General features: G+C 35.1%; 1 protein-coding gene across 1 annotated transcript in view; it reads left to right on the forward strand.

Annotated features, from left to right (window-relative positions):
- Positions 1-25580, forward strand: part of LOC133174705 (centrosomal protein of 290 kDa-like) — a 63207-nt gene extending 37627 nt beyond the window's left edge. Inside the window, exons 24-30 of the mRNA XM_061309786.1 lie at positions 1756-1992; positions 2412-2507; positions 2941-3890; positions 20722-20917; positions 21518-21596; positions 21938-22088; positions 24021-25580. Coding sequence (XP_061165770.1) covers positions 1756-1992; positions 2412-2507; positions 2941-3890; positions 20722-20917; positions 21518-21596; positions 21938-22088; positions 24021-25443 — 3132 coding nt within the window. The 3' untranslated portion in view covers positions 25444-25580. The remainder of the gene's footprint in view (positions 1-1755; positions 1993-2411; positions 2508-2940; positions 3891-20721; positions 20918-21517; positions 21597-21937; positions 22089-24020) is intronic.

Below are 25580 nucleotides of genomic sequence, written 5' to 3' on the forward strand. Positions count from 1 at the left end.
ATGATGAGCAAGAGTGCCTCTTTCAAAATTGTGAATTTCATGGCCCCTGGGTCAGGGGTTCTGGTGTTAGGGTGGGGCTCTATTGATTATATAGTGAAAATGCATTAATTCTTTGAAAATCTTCTTCTCTACTCCTGGGTATTATTGAAACACATTAAATACATAGTTATGATAATCAAGGATGCCTCTTTCAAAATTGTGAAATTCGTGGCCCCTGGATCAGGGGTTCTGGTGTTAGGACGGGGCTCTATTGATTATGAAGTGAAAATGTTTTAATTCTTTAAAAATCTTTTTCTCAGCACCTGGGTATTATTTAAACAAACTAAGTACATTGTTATGATAAGCAAGGATGCCTCTTCCAAAATTGTGAAATTCATGGCCCCGGGGACAGGAGTTTTGGTGCTAGGGCGGGGCTATATAGATCCTATAGTGAAGGTGAATTATTTCTTTGAAAATCTTCTTCTCTGCCCCTGGGTATTGCTTAAACAGACTAAAGTACATTGTTATGATACACAAGGATGCCTCTTCCAAAATTGTGAATTTTATGACCCCGGGTTTAAGGGTTCTGGTGAGGGGGAAGGGGGGGGGGGGGCTTCTATTGATTATAAAGTGAAAAAGCAAAATTTCTTTGAAAATATTCTTTTCTTCTTCTGGTTAAAAAAGCAAAGAAGCTAAGTGTATAGTTATGATGAGCAAGTGTGCTTCTTCCAGAGTAGTGAATTTCATGACCCCTGGGTCAGATGTGCTGGTGTGAGGGTGGGGCTCTTGATAATTTAGTGAAAATGCATTAATTCTATTAAATAATCCTGTTTGCTCCTTAGTGTTAAGCAGATAAACAAAGTGATGATGAGCAAACATATGGTCCCAGGGTCAGAAGCTCTGGTGTTTTGGGGGTGGGGGGTTGGGGGTTGGGGCTCTATTGATAATATAGTGAATCTGTAGTAAAAATGCATTATTTATTTAAAAATCTTCTCCGCACCTGGGCATATCTGAGGCAAACAGAGTAAAAGTTTTTATAAGGAAGGGAATTTTTACCAGATTTTTGAACATCTGGACCATTTGGTCAAGTGTTCTGGTCCTGGCCAGGGCTCTATTAGTTTGTATTCTACTGAGAGGAGTTATTCCCCTTTGCCATTTACTTTTGATAATTTATCACTGTAAATAATGTACTTGAAAGGTAAATAGAACAAGAGAATTATGCAAAAACTTTTATTGTATAATACAAAAAGTACTTTCATAGTTTTAATGATCAGATAGACTTGTAAGTAGTAGATAAATAAAAATGAGACAAAAATTACTTGTCTTATTAAATATTCATCAAAGACCAAGAGATGCCAATGTAAGAGATTTCAACAAAGGATTAAAATAGTACAGAAGCATTGATAATTTGTTAATATACTGTATAGTGATAGTGATAAAATGGGGAACAGATTAGAACCTAATTTATGAACTGTTAATGAATATTAAGACCAATTATTTTGTTGATCATGATCACCCTATTTTTCTTGCTTTTGGGCAACAAAGCTTCACCTTTCAGTTCATTTAATACTCTATGCATCCTTGAAATTGTTGTATCATACTCAGGTGACCGTTAAGGCCCTTGGGCCTCTTGTTCATTATACTCATAATTTTAAAATTTTGCATATGCAATTGAGAGAAACATGTACTGTACATGAGAGAGGTCCATAAAATTTTATCAGTCAAAATGTTGTTGTGAGCAGATTTTGCAATAAAATCATTGTTTTCAAATAACAGGAAATAGAGACACTGAAAAAAGACCTGGAATCGCTGACCATGGAATTAAAAGTGCGGGAGGAAAAGTTCCGGAGGGAGAAGTCCGAGTTGTTAAGACAGAAGGACGCTGAGCGAAAACAAGCAGTGGAGGAGGTACAAGATCAGTGTGAGAAAGATTATGAGCAGTTTACGTCCGACCACCATGACACACTGACACTAGCACTGAAAACTGCACGTGAACAACATAATAGGGAGAAGGTAAAGCACGTAGCAATTTACACTAAAAGATTCGCACAGTCAACACTGTAGTTTGTTTCCACTGTTTTACACAATTTCTTACTGATAAATCTTGATCTATGAAGATTTGGTAAAGAGAATTTGCCAAAACTTTTTCCATGATCACCAAACAATTTCGCACTTGCAATGAAAACTGCATTTGGAATAGGTATGGACAGTATATTCTCTAAATATAATATTGGTGAAGTAAGTTGAGGGTTATGTCTTACATCAATATATTCTGTGATATGAATTCCACACACAAATAATGAAAAATGGTGATGGTTGATACAGAATTCTTCTACATGAATTCTACAGTTTTCAGAATTTGGATTTCTGAAAAACAGCATCATTTAAATTTTTCTTTTTATGACAGAATTAAATTTCCCGTACTTTTGCAGATGGAGCTGGAGAAGAGACATGCTGAGGAGATCAGGAAGCACCAGTTTAATGAGATCCAGTTGAAGGAAGCTTTAAATAGCACCACCTCTGATAAGGTTTTTGTAGAACTCTGATTTACTAAGAGAGATAACTTAATATTTTAACAAGTCATTTTTTTTCCTTTCTGAATTATTTGTCTTTGTTAAATGATTCATCTTTAATATTTTTTTCCATTGGGGCAGTAAAACATGCCTATAGTGAAGTGCCAGGGAAGAAAAATTATAATTTGCTAAAACATAATTTGTTATATTTGTTAAGTTCATTATTGTTTTAGAACTAGGGAATTAAAAGCACTTCACTGTAAGCCTGAGTTCATTAATATTCGTTGTAAGGGTGTTTGCTGTAGCCATGTTTTACTCAATACTAGATGGACTTTCACTTCATGTTTATCATGTTTATCTCTGTTTTCTGTTTGAAAACAAAAATTTTGCAGAAAAATCCAATCTAAATCTGTTCTTTCTTAAAGTAAGAGATTTAAAAATATTTCAGAGCTTGCATCTCACATCAGGAGAAAATGAGAAGCACGAGAAAGAGAGAGAGTTATGGGAAAAGGAGAACTACCGCTTGAAACAGGAAGTGATGGAGCGAGACCAGCTTCTTGAGAAAGCCGACAGACATCTTTCACAGGAAGTGGACCGCCTACGTCTAGAACTAGAATCTGCCTATCAAAGTCGACTTGATGCTGAAAAACTAAATTTGAAGAAAGAGTTCGAAAAAGGAAACCATTTGGACAAATCTGATAGGTCTGAACTGGAGGCAAAATTAATGGATCTTAGACATGAGAAAGAGAGATTCAGGACTGAATTGGGCAAAGTCACTGAAGAAAATAAGAAAGTGATTGATGAGATCCACAAGGTCACGGATGAAAGTTATAAGGTCAAAGGTCAAGTTCATAAACTCGGGGAGGAGAACAAGAAATTGAAAGAGGAGATAAAAGTCATGAAGGAACAAGGCTTTGGTGAGAGTAAGAGATATGTGAAAGAAATTCAGGAATTAAAGGGGAAGTTAGAGAACCAAGACAGGAGACTTAATGAGCAAAAGGGTCAAGAGGTCGAGGTTCAGAAACTCAAGGCCGAATGTGAGAAGTTGAGGTCAGAAAATGATGTGATTTGTACTATTCGATCAGAATCCGAGAGATTAAAAGCAAAATGGCAGGAAATTCTGTGTGAAAAATCTGAAATGGAAGCTAAGTTTACGAGTATAGAGTTGGAACTTAAGCAGAGTGAAAAGGAGAAATTGGAAATGGTAGAGAATTATGGGATGCTGAAGTCGGAGCTGGATAAGGTGGCCTCAGAGAAAATGCTCTTCTCAGAGAATGTGAAAAATCTTGAGATGGCGTATAAAAAAGACCTGGCTCAACAGAAACAGAAGCAGGAAGAAAGTCAGACTCGGCTCACTCGCTCAGAAAAAATGTTGCAGGATCTCAAGCATTATTACAAGTAAGCAGTTTTATTAATAATGATTAAAATTCACTGTGGAACTTGTATTAACAGGACATGTTTGATTACTCAGGTTAATGGATGCAAAAATATAATTCATATATTTTTCTTTACTCAACTGCCTCATTTGAATAAAATTCTGAAATTCACTAAATTACTATTTCATATATATATATATATGTGTGTGTTGAAAAAAGGGTGGATGGGGGTTTCAACTCTTATATATATATACCCTGGTATATATATTCTTTGTATTAGGAGGTAGCGATTGCATGATATAGTCCTAATTTGAAATTAATTATGAGAATTTGATGACATATCATCAGGTCAAAAGAAATTAAAAGTTTTTAGCTCACCTGAGCCGAAGGCTCAAGTGAGCTTTTCTGATCAAAATTTGTCTGTTGTCTGTTGTCGTCGTCTTTGTTGTCATAAACTTTTCACATTTTCATCTTCTTCTCCAGAACTGCTGGGCCAATTTCAATCAAACTTGGCACAAAGTATCCTTGGGTAAAGGGGATTCAAGTTTGTTCAAATGAAGGGCCACTCCATCCTCAAAGGGGAGATAAATTACGAAATAGCGAAAAATTAATGGCATTATGGAAAAATCTTCTTTTCAAGAACCAATGGGCCAGGAAAGTTGAAACTCATATGGAATTATTGTCAGGTAGTGTAGATTCAAGTTTGTTCAAATCATGACCCCGGGGGGTAGGGTGGGGCCACAATGGATGATCAAAGTTTTACATAGGAATATATAGGAAAAATCTTCAAAAGTCTTCTTCTCAAGAACAGCAAAGCTATGATTGGTCATATTTATATGGAAGCATCCTCAGGTGGTGTAGATTCAAGTTTGTTCAAATCATGACCCCCGGGGGTAGGATGGGGCCACAATGGACGATCAAAGTTTTACATAGGAATATATAGGAAAAATCTTCAAAAATCTTCTTCTCAAGAACAACAGAGCAATGATTGGTAATATTTATTTGGAAGCATCCTCAGGTGGTGTGGGTTCAAGTTTGTTCAAATCATGACCATCCGGGGGTAGGGTGGGGCCACAATGGACGACGATTAAAGTTTAACATAGGAGAATATAGGAAAAATCTTCAAAAATCTTCTTCTCAAGAACAGCGAAGCCATGATTGGTCAAAGAACAAGGTTCATTTGACATAATATTTGGCCCTGAGAATTTCTAAAAATTAAAGTTTATGCTGAATCAAAACTTTACATTGAAAATAAAGGTTGGATATATGCTTGTTAAAAAAATAAACCCAAACTTTGAGAATGTGTCCCCTGTATACTGTTTATTCGTGGTCAAATCATGCACGGAATGCGTATTTCCGGAATAATCGTTAAAAATCAGGGACTTAAAAGCATTTTTCGATAGGTCCGCATCATATCACCACTTTGAAATTTTCACAAATGAAACATCGATATGAAAGCAATTTATATGCAAAAAATTACGATGGTGATATTGTGCGGACCATGTTTATTTTCAAAATATGTGTTCATTTTACAGCATGCAATACAAATACATTAGACGGTCATTTGCCAGATATAAATAATATTGAGAATATACCTCGCCACCATCGCTAAAAAATCCTTTAATATCAAGCATAAAATCATAACATCAATATTATGAAGATCTGGTATGTATTAATTCTTTACATGTTGTTCGAATTCAAATACATTGGGCCTATATTAGTCTATCTATAGCATCTTACTTCCGCGCCCCCTAAGTAAGAGACAGTGGTCCGAGTTAGACTGTAATCTTAACGTTAGGTGGTTAAAGAAAGTGGCAGTTCAGGGAAAAAATGCAGTATTTACACTGGTCGTATTTATAAATGTTATTTTACATTTAGTTTATAGCCCAGTGCCTGTGTCCATAATCATGTGAAGCTGAACATTAAAACAATTTATACGTCATTTTTGAAAATTGACGTCACAATGGTTTCGCCGATCTATTTGGCCTGTTCGGAAGATGGACTATTTACATGTACATGGACATGAATATTTTGAGCTATTATAGTGAAAATTAGAGGCTAACTTTCTAAGATAGAAGACAACTTGGCAAAATATCACAATAGATTTAACAATGCGCTTCTCAGTGTAAAATATGTGAAATGTAGATCAGTTCCGATTTTTTTATGTACTTAATAAAATTAAATAAAGGTTAGGTGTAATGTAAAATAATAATAATGTAAAAAAAAAAAGTAAACAAATAGCTTGAGAGGGGGGGGGGGGGTATTAAATACTACATGAGTGATGATCAATATCGGATGAAAGGGAGTCAGGTCCAATTGCTCCTCTTATATTCTTAACATTACTATATATACACTGTAGATTGACGACCTATGGAAACTGTATATAGCAAGAAAACATAATGTAGCAGTAATTATAACGAATGGAAGAGGATAAAAAAATGTTTTCTTTTGATTGTCAAGAATCACGTAGTTTACTTGTGCTCCTTCTGTATTGATATCCAAAAAAGTATTGCCTTTTTGCGCGCACATGCAAAACTGAAATTCTGATTTGTGTTTACTAAAACAAATATTAATCTTTGCTAAGAAATGATAAGTATATATCCACAAATCTCTGTGGATAAGTGAAATATTCTCGAACTGTAATGCAGTGATCGTAGAAAATATAGCTGATTTTATTCTTGTTAATTGTTTCAACTGAATGGTAAAATTGAAATAAAATATAAATAGGGTGTCATAGAACATAGAAAATGATTAATGAATGCACATACAATGTACATGTATAAGCATCGGATTTATTGTGAAAAGGATTCCTCGGTGCTGGATTTTGTAGAAAATGTCGTTCTCACAGGTTATTTAAATAATGCTTGTGTGCATTTTCTTTGTTTAACCTGTTCATACTCTCAATTTATCCATAATACGTAAAGTTCAGGAACGTAGTTTCAGTGCTGATTCCGATTCAAAAAATGTTTCATGTCGAAAAAAAAAAATGTGAACCTGCCCCCTGCATGGGTAAATGGTAAAGTTTTACTTGAAATTTCATTACCACGATGAACATAATGATACTTTTTCCACGTCAACCCCTTTTTTTTTCCTTTTTTATTTTTTGTCATCTTGAAAATATACAATTAATTATCAATAATTATTTACTAAGTAATTACTAATTACTTATGCTTTAATTTCTACGCCTACTATACGTGATATAGGAACTATAAATATTTCATGTAATCAAAGTTCTCTTTGAATAGACCCCCCCCCCCCCCCCCTTAGAACGTAAAAATATCAACTGTACTGCCTGCTTCCTTTCCCCCGAATTACAAAATAAAATTAATATTGCTTTCTGTTTGTTATAAACAAATGGCCATCTATTTTCAAGAGTTCAGGTTCACAATATTAAATTGACGTATTCTTAATATTATATTATTATACAGTCAGTGTTCGAAATTCAGAATTATTTTCTATGGGTCCAAAGGACCCACAGAGAAAGGGACCACATGAGTCCTTCCAGGGCAGCGTAGGCCCAAAAATTATACCATAAAATATTTGGGAAAAATAAACTTTTACGTATTGATGATCTCGGTAAGTTTATCGCTTCATATGAAATATGTCAATTTAATAAAGGGTAACTACAACTCGCAAGTATTAACAATATGAAACGGTAAAACATTAATCGTCAAACAGTCTTACTTGGTCATATATAACATGCAAAGAGCTTAACATGTGTTTAGATTTTTCCTTGGAATTACAATTTCTGTTTTTAAAATCGGCGGGTAGAAAATTACACAGGTTTCTTAGATTACCACAATATGTTGTTAAAATGTACTTAAGTATACTTGGACAATTTTCTGTAGAAAGTTTGTAACCGCATACATATAGCGTAAATTTTTTCCAGAAGGAAAAAAAATTAAATCTTCAGTATTTATTTAAAATGCACATGAAAAGAAGAAATCATCATCGGCCCAAAATTATTTCAAGGACCCATTTAGTCATACTATTCGTGAGTCCTTCCGTCTGTACGTCGGCGCAGGACCGACGGGCCGACGCTAATTTCGAACACTGTATACAGTTAAAGTATAATTATCATTGAGGGAGTTAGCAAGTTCCAGTTCCCCAAGACCAGGACTATTTCCCGAGGTGAAGCCGAGGGAAATAGTCCTGGTCGAAATGATATACTTTTAGTCCTGGTCCAGATGATATACCTTTAACTGTTTTTTATACCGATACAAACGTAAAATGTAGAGGATTCAGATAGCGTGATTTCAAAGCAGGGATTAGCTCACTGAACTAACACATGGACATGAGTCCATTCACATATCACACCAATGTAAAAGTAAAATCTAGAGGATTACGGATAACCGTGAATTAGCTTTCGAAGCAAGGATTAGCTTACTTGACTAACACACGGGGATTAGTCCATTCTTAACGATTTATAGGGAATTAGTCACATCTAACGATCTAATGTTATATAGGGAAAAAATCAGTAGAGGTTTAATAAACCAAGATAAAGTAATTGAATACAGTATTTACATACTGATTACCAATTTAAGTAAACAACAGTGATTTCTGTTCACTAACACTCGATTGTCTTTGAACACTTTATCCTGGAAATGAACTAGATTAGCTCATAATGTACACCTTTATATGATAAAATGTTCTCAAAGTCTAAAAAACATTTTTCCCTTGGTGTTTAGAGCTTCCTTAAAACACACTCTTGCATAGGTTGTCGTTACAAAGGTATATCGATTACTTAGAGGAAGCAGTAAGGGATCCGCAGGGGGGGGGGGGGAGGGGGGTATCCGGACCCCACCCCGATCAATACCCACCACTTGTATAAAATTCATATAGCAAAATACCAAAAATATGAAGGGGGAAGGGTCAAGTAAACTTTGTAAAGTTGGTAAGACATGTAGGAAGGTAAAGTGACATCCCCCCTTTCAAAATAGGTTTTTCAGATTTAGGTTAGTTTTCTTTTCTTTAAATAAGGTTTTGTCCTTTGGGTCGATCTAGTTGGGTTTTTTTTTTTTGAGTTGGCGTGGAACACCTTTTTCTGGGAAAAATTACAGGAAAATTCCTCAATAGCTCTGTTACACTTTTCAGCGAGACCACATTGCTTTTCTGCGAAAAATCCTTCTTTACTGTGAAGTACTAGTGTTTTTTTCTTTTCCGCGAAATCCTCTATGAACCAGGTAGTACCTTTTGCTCCTTGTCTACCACAGGGATGAATTATTGTAAAAGTCTCTAAAACATCCTTAATAGACCAGGTAGATTGTAGGTCATCTACGCAATAACCTATACATCTTCACAATGTCAAGGTTTTAATTGTGAAATCGTTCCTATTTAAAACGGTAGTGAAGAGAAACAATATCACAAAACCTTGACAATGTGAAGATGTATAAATTAATACGTATAAAATGTCGTTGAAACATGCTGTCTGTTCAATAACCCATAGATCCTAATACTTTCATGTGTCGGAAAAAGCAGCAATTTTGAAGAAAAAAAGGTAAATTAATTGCTGATAACTTCGATGTTGGAATATTTCCGAACTGCTGAAAGAAAAGAATAAACGAAGGTTCACATCCTTTCCTTTTTTAAGGATGGGCTGTACCTCTGGACAGCGCAAATAAAATATTATAAAAGGTAGACACAGGTAAACTTATGTAAATCAAACCACAGAAAAGCAGTGTCAAGTAGGAAGCGGAAACTTTTTTTTTTTTTTGGTTTTGTTTTGTTTTTTGGTTTTGTTTTTGTTTTTGTTTTTTTGAAAATATAATGCAGATAAGCAGGAAGACCGAAATCTTGTGAGCCTTACTGATATATTGTTACACACAAAATCATTTCCTTGAATACATGCAATCAAAATCCAAGAAAAAGTTTAACGGTCCTTTAAGTCTTTTTTTTTTTACAAAGCTTGGCAATTACGGATCGTCAAGTAAAAAAAAATAAAACCAATACTTTGCTTGTGCTAATGCAGGGCTCGGAAAGTCAGAAATCCGCTTAGAATGTATTGTACATGTACACCCCCTTTTCCCCTTATGATTCAAAAATTTTCAAAGCCAACCATACCAATTGATTTAAAGATTTGTCTTTAATTATGAAAAACAGGGAATTATTTAATCTTAGACTAATTATAAATCCTGGATTTTCATAAAATTTTAAAATCAGGTGTAGTGCCTGAAGACTAACTTAGTTTTGCTTGAAATATCAGTTTTCACTGTAGTAGATACTGTCTAAATGGGTAAGTGTGTATATAAGAAGCTAATATAATTGAATTATTGTTTATTTTTATTCATTCATGTTTTTATTGTGTTCCAATTTCATATTTTTATTGTTTATTTTCAGTCATAATTATCATTTCTAGGGTAAATGTCTTTTATGCAGTGTATCTGGTGTTCTACTGTTGTATCTGTAGAAAATAACGCATGCGCAGATGGGGGTTAGTCGATGCCTGGCATCAAAAAACGACTAACCCCCATCTGCGCATGCGTCATTATTTTCTCGCTAAATTCTGCAGTTTTCTGCAGTAAAACGGCGATATTAAAATAATCCATCGAATTTCCGTCATTATATTATGCTACGACTCCACTGTTATCGCAAAACGTTCCTTCCGAGTTGTAGATATCCGTTAAACATTGCCAACAACGCACGGCTTCATAGTCCCCATGAACGAAGACCCGACTGAAGAAATGACTCGCAGCAAACGAAAATACATACCGATGCGTATTCAGCACGACAATTGCAAACACCTACATATGTTTTCACAACCGTAACAACTTTTAAATCCAACGAAACGCCCAGAAAAACGCAGCGATGTAAACACTACCAAATTTACAGCAGCTTCCTTATGCAGACAACCACTACTCGACGTCACAGTTGTAAAATACGACGTCACAGGTACACTGTTTTCCCGAACTTTTCTAATGCAAAATGGCGATTAAGCATTGTACGTAATATAAGGCATACTGTCTTTGTTGTTCAGCACACGTACTTTTAATTGTTTGTAAAAAGTTCTCCTTTAACCAGGTAACTGAATATCACAAGAGGAAAGGAAACTGGAATGTCTTAAGTACAGAAATCGGTCTTTGAAATTTGAAGATCCATGATCCGCCCACTTGTTTCACCTCCAGCTAAGAGGTGCATATTTAGTGTGCAAATCGAGAGTTTTCAAGCCATTGTGACGTCACCCTCAATAGTTTGTAACAGATCAGTGAAATCTCACACATGAATCAATAAAAAAAAATAATAATAAAGAGTTAAACTGTGGAAAACATTAGTTTGAAGTCTTGTGTACTATAAACAAATTCCCAAGCCTGTGTGACATTACTCTTAAACTTGCAATGACGGGGAACAGACAAAAATACTGCGTCATAGATATAATAATAATAGTATAAAAATACACCAGTCAGATTAACAGATTAATCCACCCTATGTCCTCTTTTCTTGTACTTTACAAACGTGGTTTTTTTTTAGACAGAATACCCCCCCCCCCCCCCCTGGCGAAAAACGGGATCGAGTATTTTTTTTTTTTTTAAATTTTCATCATCAATATATATTTGTACTGGCTCAAAAAAAAAATGAACAAGTTAAATTGATGCAAAACATCAAATAGACCTCAAAACTATATAAGGCAAAAGTATATAAAGCATTCTGAAGTATTTCCAAAAGAAAGAGTAAAAAAAAAAATGCATTTATGGCAGAATCTTAGAGAGGTGGATCTAAAAAAAACTTAAATATTTTCTTCAGTCGCATGTCTGATGCACCTTGGAATTAAGTTGGTTTTTTTTTTATAGCCTTAAAATATTTCTGAATCTAGGGAGAATCCACAGTGTGCAAGTCTTTCTAAGGCACTGCGAGTTACCCCATACCCTGCATATTTCACTTGCCCATTGAGGAGAAGGTAAACATGGCCTATTTACACCCTTCTTACGTTCAAAGGCAACATTCTCAATATTCTAAATTTTAATTCTTTTCCCCAGATACTCTCCTTCCTATCTATGCCCTAAAATTAGTCCATTCCACCCCGTTCTCATCCTAAGACATATGGGGGGGGGGGGGGGGCTGCGTTTTGCGTGGTCAATGAAATGGAGTAAAATTAGTAACCTGTGGCATAGTTATACTTTCTAAAATCAAATTAAGGGTTAGATACAAATTCCAACATTTATTTTAATTTCCTATTTATTTAACTTTGTTTATTGTTACTTGTTTATTTTCTATAATATGTTTCAATTTAAATGTATTATCATAATTATTATTGAGCACACAAAATATTGAAATTATGCCTACCCCCCACCCCTGAAAAAAATTTAAAGGCGTCATGTTGTTCTCTAAAAATAAAATTTAAAGCTTTAATCTTAAATCTGTAAAAGTTTTGGATCCTTACTGCTGACATCATTGTCTCGGATAATGTAAAGATAAGTGTAAGCCAGCGTTAATTGCGCTTTGATTGAATTCAGTCTACATACAGCTACACCAGAGAAAATCCACAGAATTTCTTCCCATGTAGAAAAGTACATCTTTGTGATAGATTTTTACTCTTGTTCGACTTTTTGTGTGTATTTTTTATCCCCTCGCAATGGAGTTGCGTGTTTGTGGGTGAGTGAGATAGTTCTGTGCGAAACGAAACGAAAGTGACGTAATTTGCATTCGGATCGATGTCGGATGCTGCCTTGCCTTATGGATAATAAATTGCGCAGCTCGATCACTAGCGCTTCATGAAAAATATGCCTACGTGCAAGTCTGCAAGTCCTACGTGCATTTTACAAGTTTAAAAGAACCATTGATATACTCAATATCTAAATTTCTTACTGCCCTATATCGTTACATTTTTATTAATGTCTCTGTAGCCTCATTGCGACGCCACTTTAGCGCGAGTTTCACCGTGTATATTTCTACGCGTGAGTACATGTATGTATACACAAAAATGACTTTCAAATCAATTTCACAGTTGACTTAGTAGAAAAACACAGCAAATGTAAATATTATATTATAGTATGCTGCTAATCTATTTTTATCATTTTTTTTAGCTTCATGTGGTTTTCTACCCTCTCAATATTTTTGTCTCAGTTTCAGACTATCTTATTTGTGGTATTGTAATCTTCCATTAAAACCTACATGTTAGATATAACATGGTTAATATTCTACCATATTACGATATTTTAATATTATTTAATTAAATATGATCTTACTGTAATAATTGTATTCGTCCTCTGAGGGCCCTTGATTGGTAAATAAACATACTACATGTATTATACATCATATTTCAACAACAAGGGAATGGGAAGGGGCTGTAAATTCTGTCTCTCCATATAGCGTTCCTGCATTGATGATGGTTTTCCTGGTCGATGTTCACAGGCTCGACTTGTAGTACTATAAACCTTTTTTAATATGCTATTTTTAAATATCTCGTTTCGGCGGATGATTTCTTTTTATTGACAAGCAGACCAGTAAAATGCCGGGAGGGGGGGGGGGTTGTTTCAAAGTATAGTTTTTCACTGTAGTAAATCTTTATTTAAATGCTTCCTGCAGTCTCCCCGTTTTGTTGCAGCATTAAGATCGAGCACTCGCAAATTCCTGCAGTCCCCCCCCCCCCCCCCCCCTCGAAATAGGTGTTTTGAATTTGGAGACTAGCATTTTTTTTACTGCATAAACATGATAAATATTGCATCTCAAAGTAATTGCCCCCCAAAAATCTCAGTAAATGCTAATGATAGATTTATAATTAAGCTGTCAGTGCATAATATCAAATAAAGTAGTTCGTCGTATAATGTACATGTAAGCATTATTGTTTATATTTGCCGTGACATGGAATCAGCTACATGTACAAGCTTATCCTTTAAAAAGAAAGCTGACCTAGCGCTGGGGCCATCATAAAACACAGAAGTAGATATCTGAACCATTGGTTTAAGTTGCTGAATCGATTAATTATAAATAAAAAGGCATAGTGAACTGGGGGAGGGGGGGGGGTTCAGTTCAGAAAAGTGAATCCAGAGTGGGCTTCACATCGGCAATGGCATTACTCATTAGTCATGTTATAAGCATTCTGTAGTTTACTGTAATTTAAATTTTGAGCTGAAAAGTAAGAGATCAGTAGAACCAATGAGCACTTAGTTTAAAATATTCCAGTGTGGTACTGTTTTGTAGCAATCGCATCTTCTCGGGTCTTTCCGGCAAGCTCGGCAAGCATATCCAAGGTTGTTATCCGAGCGTGTCGGAAAGTAGTTAAGAAAAGCTAGATATTTATCATAATTTTAGAATTAACTGATATCTTCAGTCTTTGCATTATTAGACCTAAGTAACTGTTACTTTTCGTACATTTATGTACAGGTTAAACAACAAATCTTTTAAAGATAATGAAACGGAATTGTCATGGTACAATTTATCTACAGTTGTATTCCCAGAATGCCCTACCATTAGGTCGAGGATGCGTATTCCAGGAAAAAAAAGAGTAATGTAGTCGCCAGCGAACCGATCACAAAAAATTAACAAGTAAAATTGATGCAAAGCATCAAATCGGCCGCAAACAAAATTTAGCATTTTCAAAAAGTACTTTCCCAGTTAAGCATCCAAGGAAAGCACAAGATATTCGAAGCTGAAAGCGGGATCGTTTTTTTTTTTATTTTCAGACTGTCTTAAACGCAAAAACTAAATAAATAAAAAATTAAGAAATAAAAAAATTAAGAAATAGAAATTCAAGTACATTTGTTCATCAAAATTGACTCCTCAATTTAATAAAGTCAATGATAAATGATAAAAATTCCTTGAGATGATGCCGGTGATGATTTCTGCAGTGCAGACTATGCTGCACGACGCAGTGCAAAATGTAGAAGAATTATCCTTGTGTCATTCGCAACTGTAGCATATTCAAAGCAATATTTGCTTGTTGCACAACTTTTCAACTTTTTTATTCATCATATATTTTACCACTTAATTATCATCCGGAAAATCATAACGATTTGCGTTCATATCTTACTCACTCCCAGGTTGGGGAGTACCTATTGTTAACTCTTCTTATATAATCATAAATTAATAATTATCTGAAGAGAAATGAAAATGGAATATAATAACACAATAAAGAAATTTTTCAAAGCAAATTTTCCGCATAATTCACTCATCATTTTTTTTTTACATGTTATCATTAAAGAATTATTTTACTGAACAAATAGAAAAATAACGTCTCGTTTCCCCATGTGCATTTTCTAACACAACCACAAATAGATCGGCCGCTGCTTCGGCCGATCATAAAGAGAGAAAATATGTAGTAAAATTTGTTGTGACACCACGATAATTTATTTTTGATACATCACATTTCAGTAGTAATCATTAATATTGTATCATCACGTAACATAGATCCAGGGTAGTATGATGATCCACGTGGAGAGATTGCTGTCGATTTCTTCTTTGTTTCCTTCTCCAACTGTTATTGGCAAAATGGCAGCAAGAACATTTTAATTAAGTTTTTTTTTTTGTTTAGCGTCCATTCATCTTTCAGAAATCTACCCATCTATATAGTTCTTACTATTATAGGAGCGATAATGAATCGACAAAAGGAAAACTAAGTGTTTTTCATAATAAACAAAGAAAAAATTAAATATTCTAAAAATCACGGTAATGCCTAAAATGAATACACTTGCACTTGGATGGTGTTGTATTTTCGCTGTATTTTCCTCAAATGTTTCCGATGGTGAAAACGCAAAGTACACTTCAAATTATTTTAAATAAATAAATGCTTATATTCAGTACTTCGATATAAACACAAACATTGGGCTAATCCAGGAGAGGTAAGGTAACAACACTTAAAACGACATCAGTATTTGAAAAATAAAGAGCTTAATTAAGCAGTTCAAATTTCAATTGAAGTTTTTGCAGATAGAGACGGGGGGATGATCGTCCAAGTAACTATATGCTAATTCTTACAGACAAAGGGTAAAGCATTAATTCATGTTTGTGGCCACAAAATCCATGACTTCAAAACTTTTTATCTGGATTGCACAAAGAAAAAAAATCATTCAAAAGAATTCATAAATGATTTGCTGGCATCATGAGGAATAAGCCAGGCACGAAGCATCGTTTTTCAAGAATTGGGGGTTAATTGATGACGTCTGAAAAACTTTGACAAGCATACCCCCTTCCCCGAAAAAAGAAAATAAATAAAAGAAAAATACCAAAACTTGCAAAACTTATTTCGGGGGGGGGGGGGCAATTTATTACCATTAAACCTGCTGAAGAGACTTCTATACAATATCCAGGAACCTTGCTAATGCCCTTAAGTACAAAACAGTAAAGCTTCAGTCTCATCAGACACTTCTATTGTTTTAAATACAGATGGAATTACAGGTACAGGTATTGAGATGCATACATACATGTTATACGTTACCTTAGATTTTTGTAACATGATTTTCACCTCTAATTTTACATACTCGGTAAATTAAAATGGTATCAGATAAAAATATACAAAAAACAGTATCACTATATTTCATTTAACCGAAATCCAAGGCTTGATGCGCGAGTCAAAGGAGGACGAAATGTGTATGTAATCTCTTAATTATTTGTCTTTACAAAATTCAGGAGGCAAAGACATGTTATGCTATTACTTTTGTTTAATTCGTTTTAGACTTTCCGATGAGGATGACAGTTATTAGAATAATAATAAATAACTTAACATGCAACTTCTGGAAATACAAGTACTGTACCCCACCCCACCCCTTTTTTTTTTTTTTTTTTTTTTTGTTGTTGTTGTTGTTGTTGTTGAATGGATTATTCAGTAAAGGTCGACAAAATATTCTCATGGTGTTTTTGATAAATATTAAAATGGTTCTTGAAGGAATCTAACTTGCGAAGAACAAAGTAAAACACTCACGGCCAGCACCTAGACCATTTGACAGACTAATCGATTTATGAAAGTATCTTTTAATGATCGAGTTTTCACTTGATAAATATATATAAGCTTCTCTGAAACAAAAATCGTAAACAAAGTTTTAAACTTCAGAATGTTTTAAATGTAGAAGAACTGCTCTCTTAGACGATAGAAACTGAGCAATTGTCATTTAACGGAACTAAAAGCACAGCACTTCCTTGAGCAGTGTTTGGTAACACACACCCCCCCCCCCCCCCCCCAACCGCCCTTCTTTTCCTCGGCAATTCTGAGTGACATTTCCTTCACAGGTGGCCTGGCAGGTATAACAGTTCTAGTAAAACTGATGAGCATGTTATATCTCTATATTGCTATTCATAATTAAATAGATATGTGTAGCACAAGAGTTTTGATGGAAATGTGCTACATGTATTACATTTGTATATTTGAAGAATTTTCCCCCGTTAATGACAGATCTACTAGAAATTATAGGGAAAGAATGGAGCGACTAATACATGTAGTTTATTTGGGGGGATATCATACATGTACTTAAAATACGTCGAAAGTAACATATATCTTAGTCATTCCATATACTTCGATTTTTCGGCAAGTGACAATATCGCTAAGATTTTAGTCGAACTTATAATCTATAAAGACTAGTTAAAAATTATTAAAAGCGATTTCATATCCATATATCTCGGATGAACCAACGGTAAATATTTATAGAAATGTCTTTTGCACCTGTGCTCAATGGAGGATTTCAAGGGGATGTTGGGGAGGATGTCCGCAACAACCCCTACACCCCCCCTTTCACACAAATACACACAGAAACACACTAAAAATTCTTACAATACATCTTAATTTTGCTTGCATAAGACTCTATAAAAAAAGTGTGAACAAAAGCATGTGTGACTTTCGATATTTTAATAGAGAAAATTACGAATTTCACCGAGTATACGGGAGCATTTTTCCTGGTGGGGGTAGGTATCTAGAATTTTTTTTAAAAATATTTAATATAAGAAGGGGGGTCATTATCCAGTATCATATAAAATCGCTGGGGATTTATAGATATTTTTAAGAGAAATCCATTTGCTATTTGCTAAGGGACCTGTATAAAGGATAAGAAGTCGACCCCCCCCCTCCCGTTCCAGTCAACCCACTTCTAGTTAGTTCTTGCTCATACACAAATCAATCAATAAAAGGGTTCAATACAAATTTATTTCGGGGGCAGGTTGCGTATCTCAAATAAACGGATTATCTATATTTACATGTACATCAAGTACTACTATATCAATGCTGCCTTGGAGAATTGTTGTGCCTTACACCTGATTAATCAGTAATTATTTGTTTACAGTACACAAGACTTCAAACTAATGTTTTCCACAGTTTAACTCTTTATTATTATTTTTTTTTATTGATTCATGTGTGAGATTTCACTGATCTGTTACAAACTATTGAGGGTGACGTCACAATGGCTTGAAAACTCTCGATTTGCACACTAAATATGCACCTCTTAGCTGGAGGTGAAACAAGTGGGCGGATCATGGATCTTCAAATTTCAAAGACCGATTTCTGTACTTAAGACATTCCAGTTTCCTTTCCTCTTGTGATATTCAATTACCTGGTTAAAGGAGAACTTTCTACAAACAATTAAAAGTACGTGTGCTGAACAACAAAGACAGTATGCCTTATATTACGTACAATGCTTAATCGCCATTTTGCATTAGAAAAGTTCGGGAAAACAGTGTACCTGTGACGTCGTATTTTACAACTGTGACGTCGAGTAGTGGTTGTCTGCATAAGGAAGCTGCTGTAAATTTGGTAGTGTTTACATCGCTGCGTTTTTCTGGGCGTTTCGTTGGATTTAAAAGTTGTTACGATTGTGAAAACATATGTAAGTGTTTGCAATTGTCGTGCTGAATACGCATCGGTATGTATTTTCGTTTGCTGCGAGTCATTTCTTCAGTCGGGTCTCCATTCATGTTCATGGGGACTATGAAGCAGTGCGTTGTTGGCAATGTTTAACGGATATCTACAACTCGGAAGGAACGTTTTGCGATAACAGTGGAGTCGTAGCATAATATAATGACGGAAATTCGATGGATTATTTTAATATCGCCGTTTTACTGCAGAAAACTGCAGAATTTAGCGAGAAAATAATGACGCATGCGCAGATGGGGGTTAGTCGTTTTTTGATGCCAGGCATCGACTAACCCCCATCTGCGCATGCGTCATTTTCTACAGATACAACAGTAGAACACCAGATACACTGCATAAAAGACATTTACCCTAGAAATGATAATTATGACTGAAAATAAACAATAAAAATATGAAATTGGAACACAATAAAAACATGAATGAATAAAAATAAACAATAATTCAATTATATTAGCTTCTTATATACACACTTACCCATTTAGACAGTATCTACTACAGTGAAAACTGATATTTCAAGCAAAACTAAGTTAGTCTTCAGGCACTACACCTGATTTTAAAATTTTATGAAAATCCAGGATTTATAATTAGTCTAAGATTAAATAATTCCCTGTTGAAAAATAATTTAGTAAGCATGGAACTAGTATGTTATCACATGTATATCAATACATCGAAATGTACGTTTATATGAAAATGAGATTTAATATACGTACATATAGTAAAATATACATGTAAGCTGGATTTATTTTAAAACATGACGTCCCATTCTTGTTCATGACGTTGCATAAAGCAACGTCGAAATATCGCAACGTTATCGTAAACTATGCTACCTTTACGTTTATATAAAACATAAATAAAGCTTTGTAAATGCATATATTGATAATTTCATGAAAATATGCACTTTCTCAAAGAGTTTTAAGGAATACTATTTAATTTTGACACGGGGCCGAATTTTGCACCAAACGCACCTTGTCCTTTGTATGGAAGCATCTGCAGGTGGTGTAGTTCAAATTTGTTCCAATTATGACCCCCGGGGGTAGGGCGGGGCCACAATGGACAATCAAAATTTTACATAGGAATATATAGGAAAAATCTTCAAAAATCAAGAACAGCAAAGCTATGCTTTGTCATATTTATTTGGAAGCATCCTCAGGTGGTATAGATTCAAGTTTATTCAAATCATGACCCCCAGGGGTAGGGTGGGGCCACAAGGGACGATCAAAGTTTTACATAGGAATATTAACGAAAAATCTTCAAAAATCTTCTTCTCAAGAACAGCAAAGCTATGATTGGTCATATTTATATTGGAAGCATCCTCAGGTGCTGTAAATTCAAGTTTGTTCAAATCTTTACCCCCAGGGTTAGGGTGGGGCCACAATGAGCATTCAAAGTTTTACATAGGAATATATAAGAAAAATCTTTTAAAATCTTCTCAAGAGCAGCAAAGCCACGGTTTGTAATATTTATATGGAAGCATCCTCAGATAGTGTAGATTCAAATTTGTTCAAATCATGACCTCCAGGGATAGGGTGGGGCCACAATGAAAGTTCAAACTTGTAGAAAAAAAAGTCACAGTTAGTCAAAAAATTATGTAAGCATCCTTAGTTAGTGTAGATTTAATTTTGTTCAAATCATACCCCCCCCCCCCCCCCACACACACACACACTCCCTTTTAGGGGTAGGTTGGGACCATTTATGCATTTAAGCTTTTCAATACTAAACTGATTTTCCCTTTTTTCCTGGCCACAGTGCTCAGGTGAGCGATGTGGCCCCTGGGCCTCTTGTTCAGTCATCCTGTTATGACAATGTAGTCTGCATTAAATTGCCATTTGGAACACGTATACCATACAGTGTACCTTTATGAGCTGAAGAGGTTATGTTGTGAATTCTTCTTAGTACCCTTATTTCACTTTCTTCTGGTTTCTAACAATTTAAATATGTTTATTGAAGACAATCTTTCTTAAGGTTTTGAACTAAGAAAAGCTGTTCAAGGCTTTGACCCCTAGAAAAACCAAGTACTGATCCACCTTGAGAATGACATTTTATGAACCTGTTATTGTTTCTCTGTTTGCAGGAATGAGATAGAGAAGGTGAAGAAATCTCTAGAGAAAGACAATGCCATAGCGATGGAGTCCATGAAAAACAAGATGAGGGAAATGGCCAAAGCTCACAATGCTGCGATGTCTGCCCTGACACGACAGTATAAAGAGGAAATAGTGGAGATGAAGGAGCGATCGACAGACAAGTGTCTCAGTGACACAGAGGTTCAGGTTTGTGTAAGATTGAAACACTCATACAAGAGTCTCAGTGACACAGAGTTCAGGTTTGTGTAAGATTGAAACACTCATACAAGAGTCTCATTGACACAGAGTTCAGGTTTGTGTAAGATTGAGACACTCATACAAGAGTCTCATTGACACAGAGTTCAGGTTTGTGTAAGAATGAAACACTCATACAAGAGTCTCAGTGACACAGAGTTCAGGTTTGTGTAAGAATGAAACACTGATACAAGTGTCTCAGTTAAACTGATGTTCAGGTTTGTGTAAAATTAATGCACTGATTTAAACAATTGTCTCAGTGACACAGAAGTTGAGGTTTGTGTAAGATTAAAACACTGGTACAAGTGTCTCATTGACACAGAAATATAGGTTCATGTAAGATTCAAACACTGAATGCAGAAACAAGTGCCTCAGTGACACAGAAGTTCAGGTTTGTGAATGCAAGGTTACACACTGAAGCGGGGTAAATCAGACTTGTTTTAAGAAAGAATCTGATTTATTATACTCAAGTAGACAAAACTTGAATTAGTATTTTTATGTTTCAATTTTTAAATTAAAATTTTGTTGCTCAAAGATTCCTTCTATCTTTAGACTGACTCTGAGGACCTCAGTGATGAAAGCATGTTTGAGTTGAGGGACCAGTACCTGGACACTGTCAATAAGATCAAAGGTCAGGGTTCAAGTTATTTTTAACCTGCTGCAAAATCAAAATTTCACTTTAAATAGATCTTCAATGTGAAATCATTGTGCTGTTACATGTACATGAAACAGCTGATGTTGCTTAATTGACTTGAGTACGCCTTGTTCATGTGCAGAATCAAGCCATGGATAGGTTCTCTCCATTCTGATCTTATTCTATCTGGCAATATAAAAAAGATTTTTTAACAATTTATTGACATTTAAGTGCCAAAACTAACTTGCTAATACAGTAATGTAATTTGTTAGCAATAACTGAGGCAGGCTACTGACAGATAAGTTGTTGTTACAGTTTAATGGATTAAATGCTTTTAGATGATGTCATGAAGCACATAACAGATACAAACATGCGAGCTGCCGAAACTGTCCGACAGGAAATGCAGAAGGAACGTCACACCACACTCGCTCAGCTCAAAAAGATTTATATGGAGAACGTCCGCAAAGTCCTACACAATGAAATCATTGGGTAAGCTTAATTTTGCTAAGGAGAATTGACCCTATGGTGAGGGAGGTAACTCAGAAATTCATAAATCAGAATTCTTTAAATATTTATTTTTTCTTAATCTTTATTAAAAAAAAAAAATACTGAATCAATTTGTGCTGATTCATATTAATATTATTCAGTTTGAATTATGGCATAGTGATTATATTTAAAAGAGCACACAATCTTAAATATTGTGTTTTAAGAAAGATTGCCAAAAATGTTCTATTCAGACAAGTTGGAATTAATTTCATTTGATGATTTGACCATGTTTGCTTATTAAGATAATAAATGTTATTTAATTTATCAATATTTTTATTGACTATCATTACTGCATCTCATGCAAATATCGTACATAGCTTTAGTCATTCAACATCATTTTCTTATAGGCTCACCGATATACCATTAGTTACCAGTAGTTGGGTAAAATAAAAGAAGAAATTACTAGTCATCCCAGATTATCCTTGAAGATCCATTCCCAATATTTGTTTGCTATAATAATTGATGTTTATCCTTTTAATTTGTCTATGTTATAATTGACTGTGTACAACAATGACAATATGAACAAAAATCTGGAACTATCCCCATGTCCACATGATGTCAGAATCTCTTTATTTGTTAATACTGGATTCAAATGTGCAACTTCAATAATGTCTATTAGCAGTTATGGGTAGCCTGCCCGAGTCTGTCAGGCACCTGTTGCTATGCATGACTGCTAAAGACCTCCTGTTATGTGATAGTATCGTTTACCTGTCATCCAACTAAAATTAAACTGATGGTTTGAAAAGTTGTTTCCATTAAATTTAAATGTTACTCATCCCTTTTCCTGGAAAAAATGTGTTAAAATTTGTTTTTAATCATAGAGGTGAAAATTGTTTATATTTACCATCATGATGTTTACTGAAAGTGAGTGTTTGTTATGAGTAAGAAACAGAATTAGTCCTTGAATATAATCGGTCAAATTTCTCTTTCCCTTTAAAATGAATCATTCATGTATGTTTCAGTATCTGATGTTCAAACTGTAAGGTCAACTCTATGTAGTTTGACAATTAGAGCACTTGTCATGTACAACCAACCATTTTCAACTCACTAAACTTTTGCATTGGTAATGGTGTTTCAGGGTGCATTTTTGAAGCATGTTCATTTCCCACCATTACTTTACATCTATCTGGACCAAACTTGCAAAGATATCACATCTGAGACAATTACTCTTAAGTATGAATTTAAGCCCTGCCTGGACCAGACTGAAAACTGTATTATGTCTTACTTTCCAGATGAGTGATCAAATTGTACATGTAGGTTCTGGAGCAGGTACACTTCTGAGTTAATCAATCTGCAGCAGAAATGACATGTTAAATAATGCAGGAATTTTGATTTAGTAGTTAAATCTGACTTGCATCTTCAAGATGAGCAGCTTTAATCGTTAAAAGGGACAGGTCTAGTGTCAAGCATAAAGGTCTGCAAGATTTACCTAGACTGGGCCTATTCAGTAAAAAATCTCTAACTTAAAAGCTAATGAAAACATTGAATTCATTATTTATAATCATGCAACTTTCCTCACTAATCCATTACTTTATTGAGGTGTAATCTGTAATCATGGAGTACCTATGTTTCATGTGTTATCTACAAAATCATGTTTTGAAGAGAAAAAAAATAGGTCTAAAAATACATCATTACCTTACTTTTTAATTTTTCTAAAACTTCATTTGATGTTGTCAACACTATGATTGTTATTTTCAATGAAGATTAAAACATGATCCTTTTGTAAATCTGCTATTCTGCATGGAAAAGATGTTTAATAAACAGTCTTGGATGTCATGCTTTATTTGAATTTATGAAGCCTCTTTGATCAATATTAAGTCATCAAATTTCCTGAAATTTCACAAAACATTGACATTTTTTTTTTCTTAATTTCAGAGCCAATATCGAAGCCAAGCTAGCAGACATAGAAGAAGCTCTGGATGCAATTTCTTTTGATAAAAGTTCAAGGTCAAGTTCAAGGTCAACAACACCAAGGAGTGATATGTCAGCACCCATTTCGGGTCAGGGACATTTAGAATCAAAGTCAGACTATGGGGTGAAATTTCAAGGAAACAGAGATATGAACTCTGGACTGGGAAAGTCTGCTTCTGATTTTAGACAAAATGATTTTCACTCTAAACACAATGGCTACTCCACTGTGTCAAGGTCATACCAGGATATCCGTGTTGCACCCATATCAAGGTCAAATGATTACATGCCAATGACAAGGTCACATGATTATTCCAGTGAAAGGTCCAAGTCACGTCCACGATCAGCAGGTGATGGATCTGCAAGAAAGACAGAAGACCGGGTTCCATATAAAATGAACAGTGATTTGCATTTGGAAATTTCATCAAAAGGATCGCCATCGAATAATATTTACCACAGTCCACCCCAACGTAGCTTGAAACTTTCTCCAGAAAGGCTAGAAAGTCATCATCCAAGAGAGAAAAGTCGAACAAATCGTATTCAGAGAGACAGATCGGTCAGCAAAGAAGTGACATTTAGTAAAGACTGCAAGAGGTCGTCTCCAGATAGAATGGAATACGGAAGACTGCATCCCAATATCACCTCTAGAAAACTTTCCCCGCGTGACCATTCCACTTCAAACGAGAATTCTGATCAGGAATACAATAGCCCCCGGACATTTAAATTGGGGCAGTTCAATGGTGTCGACTTGCTTCCTAGTAGATATGTTGTTCCTTCTTTGAGGGATCAGAATTCAAATAAATTTGAAGCAGTTGATCCACATCCTGTGGAGCGGAAATCCAAACTTCAACAGGAAGAGATCGCAAGTCCCACTTCTTCACTTAACCACAGTGCCCTCTATAAAGCGAAATCAGAATCAGAGCTCAGTATGGAGCAAAAGAACAGTTCATTAGGAGGAAGCTACAAATACCTTCCACTCAGGGATGCCCTCAATAAACCCAGTGACCTTACTGATTCCCCCAAAGGCAGCAGCTTGTCCCAGGAGGATATTAGATTTTCAAGCATGCAGGCTATGAGTTTTGATGGTAAGAAAGCTTACAGTGTTGATGTGGGTTTGCAGAGTTTGGGTTTAGACTCCCGCTCCCCCAGAAAATTTAACCCCTCCCCAGAAAAACTGACCCCTCAAAGAGATGCTGGTGAATCTCCCATGGGCACACCAAGAATGCATAGGAAGAACTACTCCCATGATAAAGATGGCTTCGGTGATGTCGAACATGTACGGAAAAATCTTGGCCAAGGTTTTAGTGCGGATAGCTGGACTGAGGTATTACTTAGAACAAAAGAACCAGTTAAAAACCTTGTTCAGAAGTTTGAGCCCAAGAGTCAGTAACTTTTGTGTGGATTAAAATAATTAATGAGCTGTTGGGATGTTATAAATGTTGATAACTTTTAAATGATGGGAAAATCTGCCTTTTAATTTTATTGACTCCAGATATTATGAGATTGTCTATGTGTATGAGGGTTTTT

This window comes from Saccostrea echinata, unplaced genomic scaffold (assembly GCF_033153115.1).
Source record: "Saccostrea echinata isolate AGI-Se365-2 ecotype Australia unplaced genomic scaffold, CSIRO_AGI_Sech_v1 ptg000058l, whole genome shotgun sequence".
Lineage (NCBI taxonomy): Eukaryota > Metazoa > Mollusca > Bivalvia > Ostreida > Ostreidae > Saccostrea > Saccostrea echinata.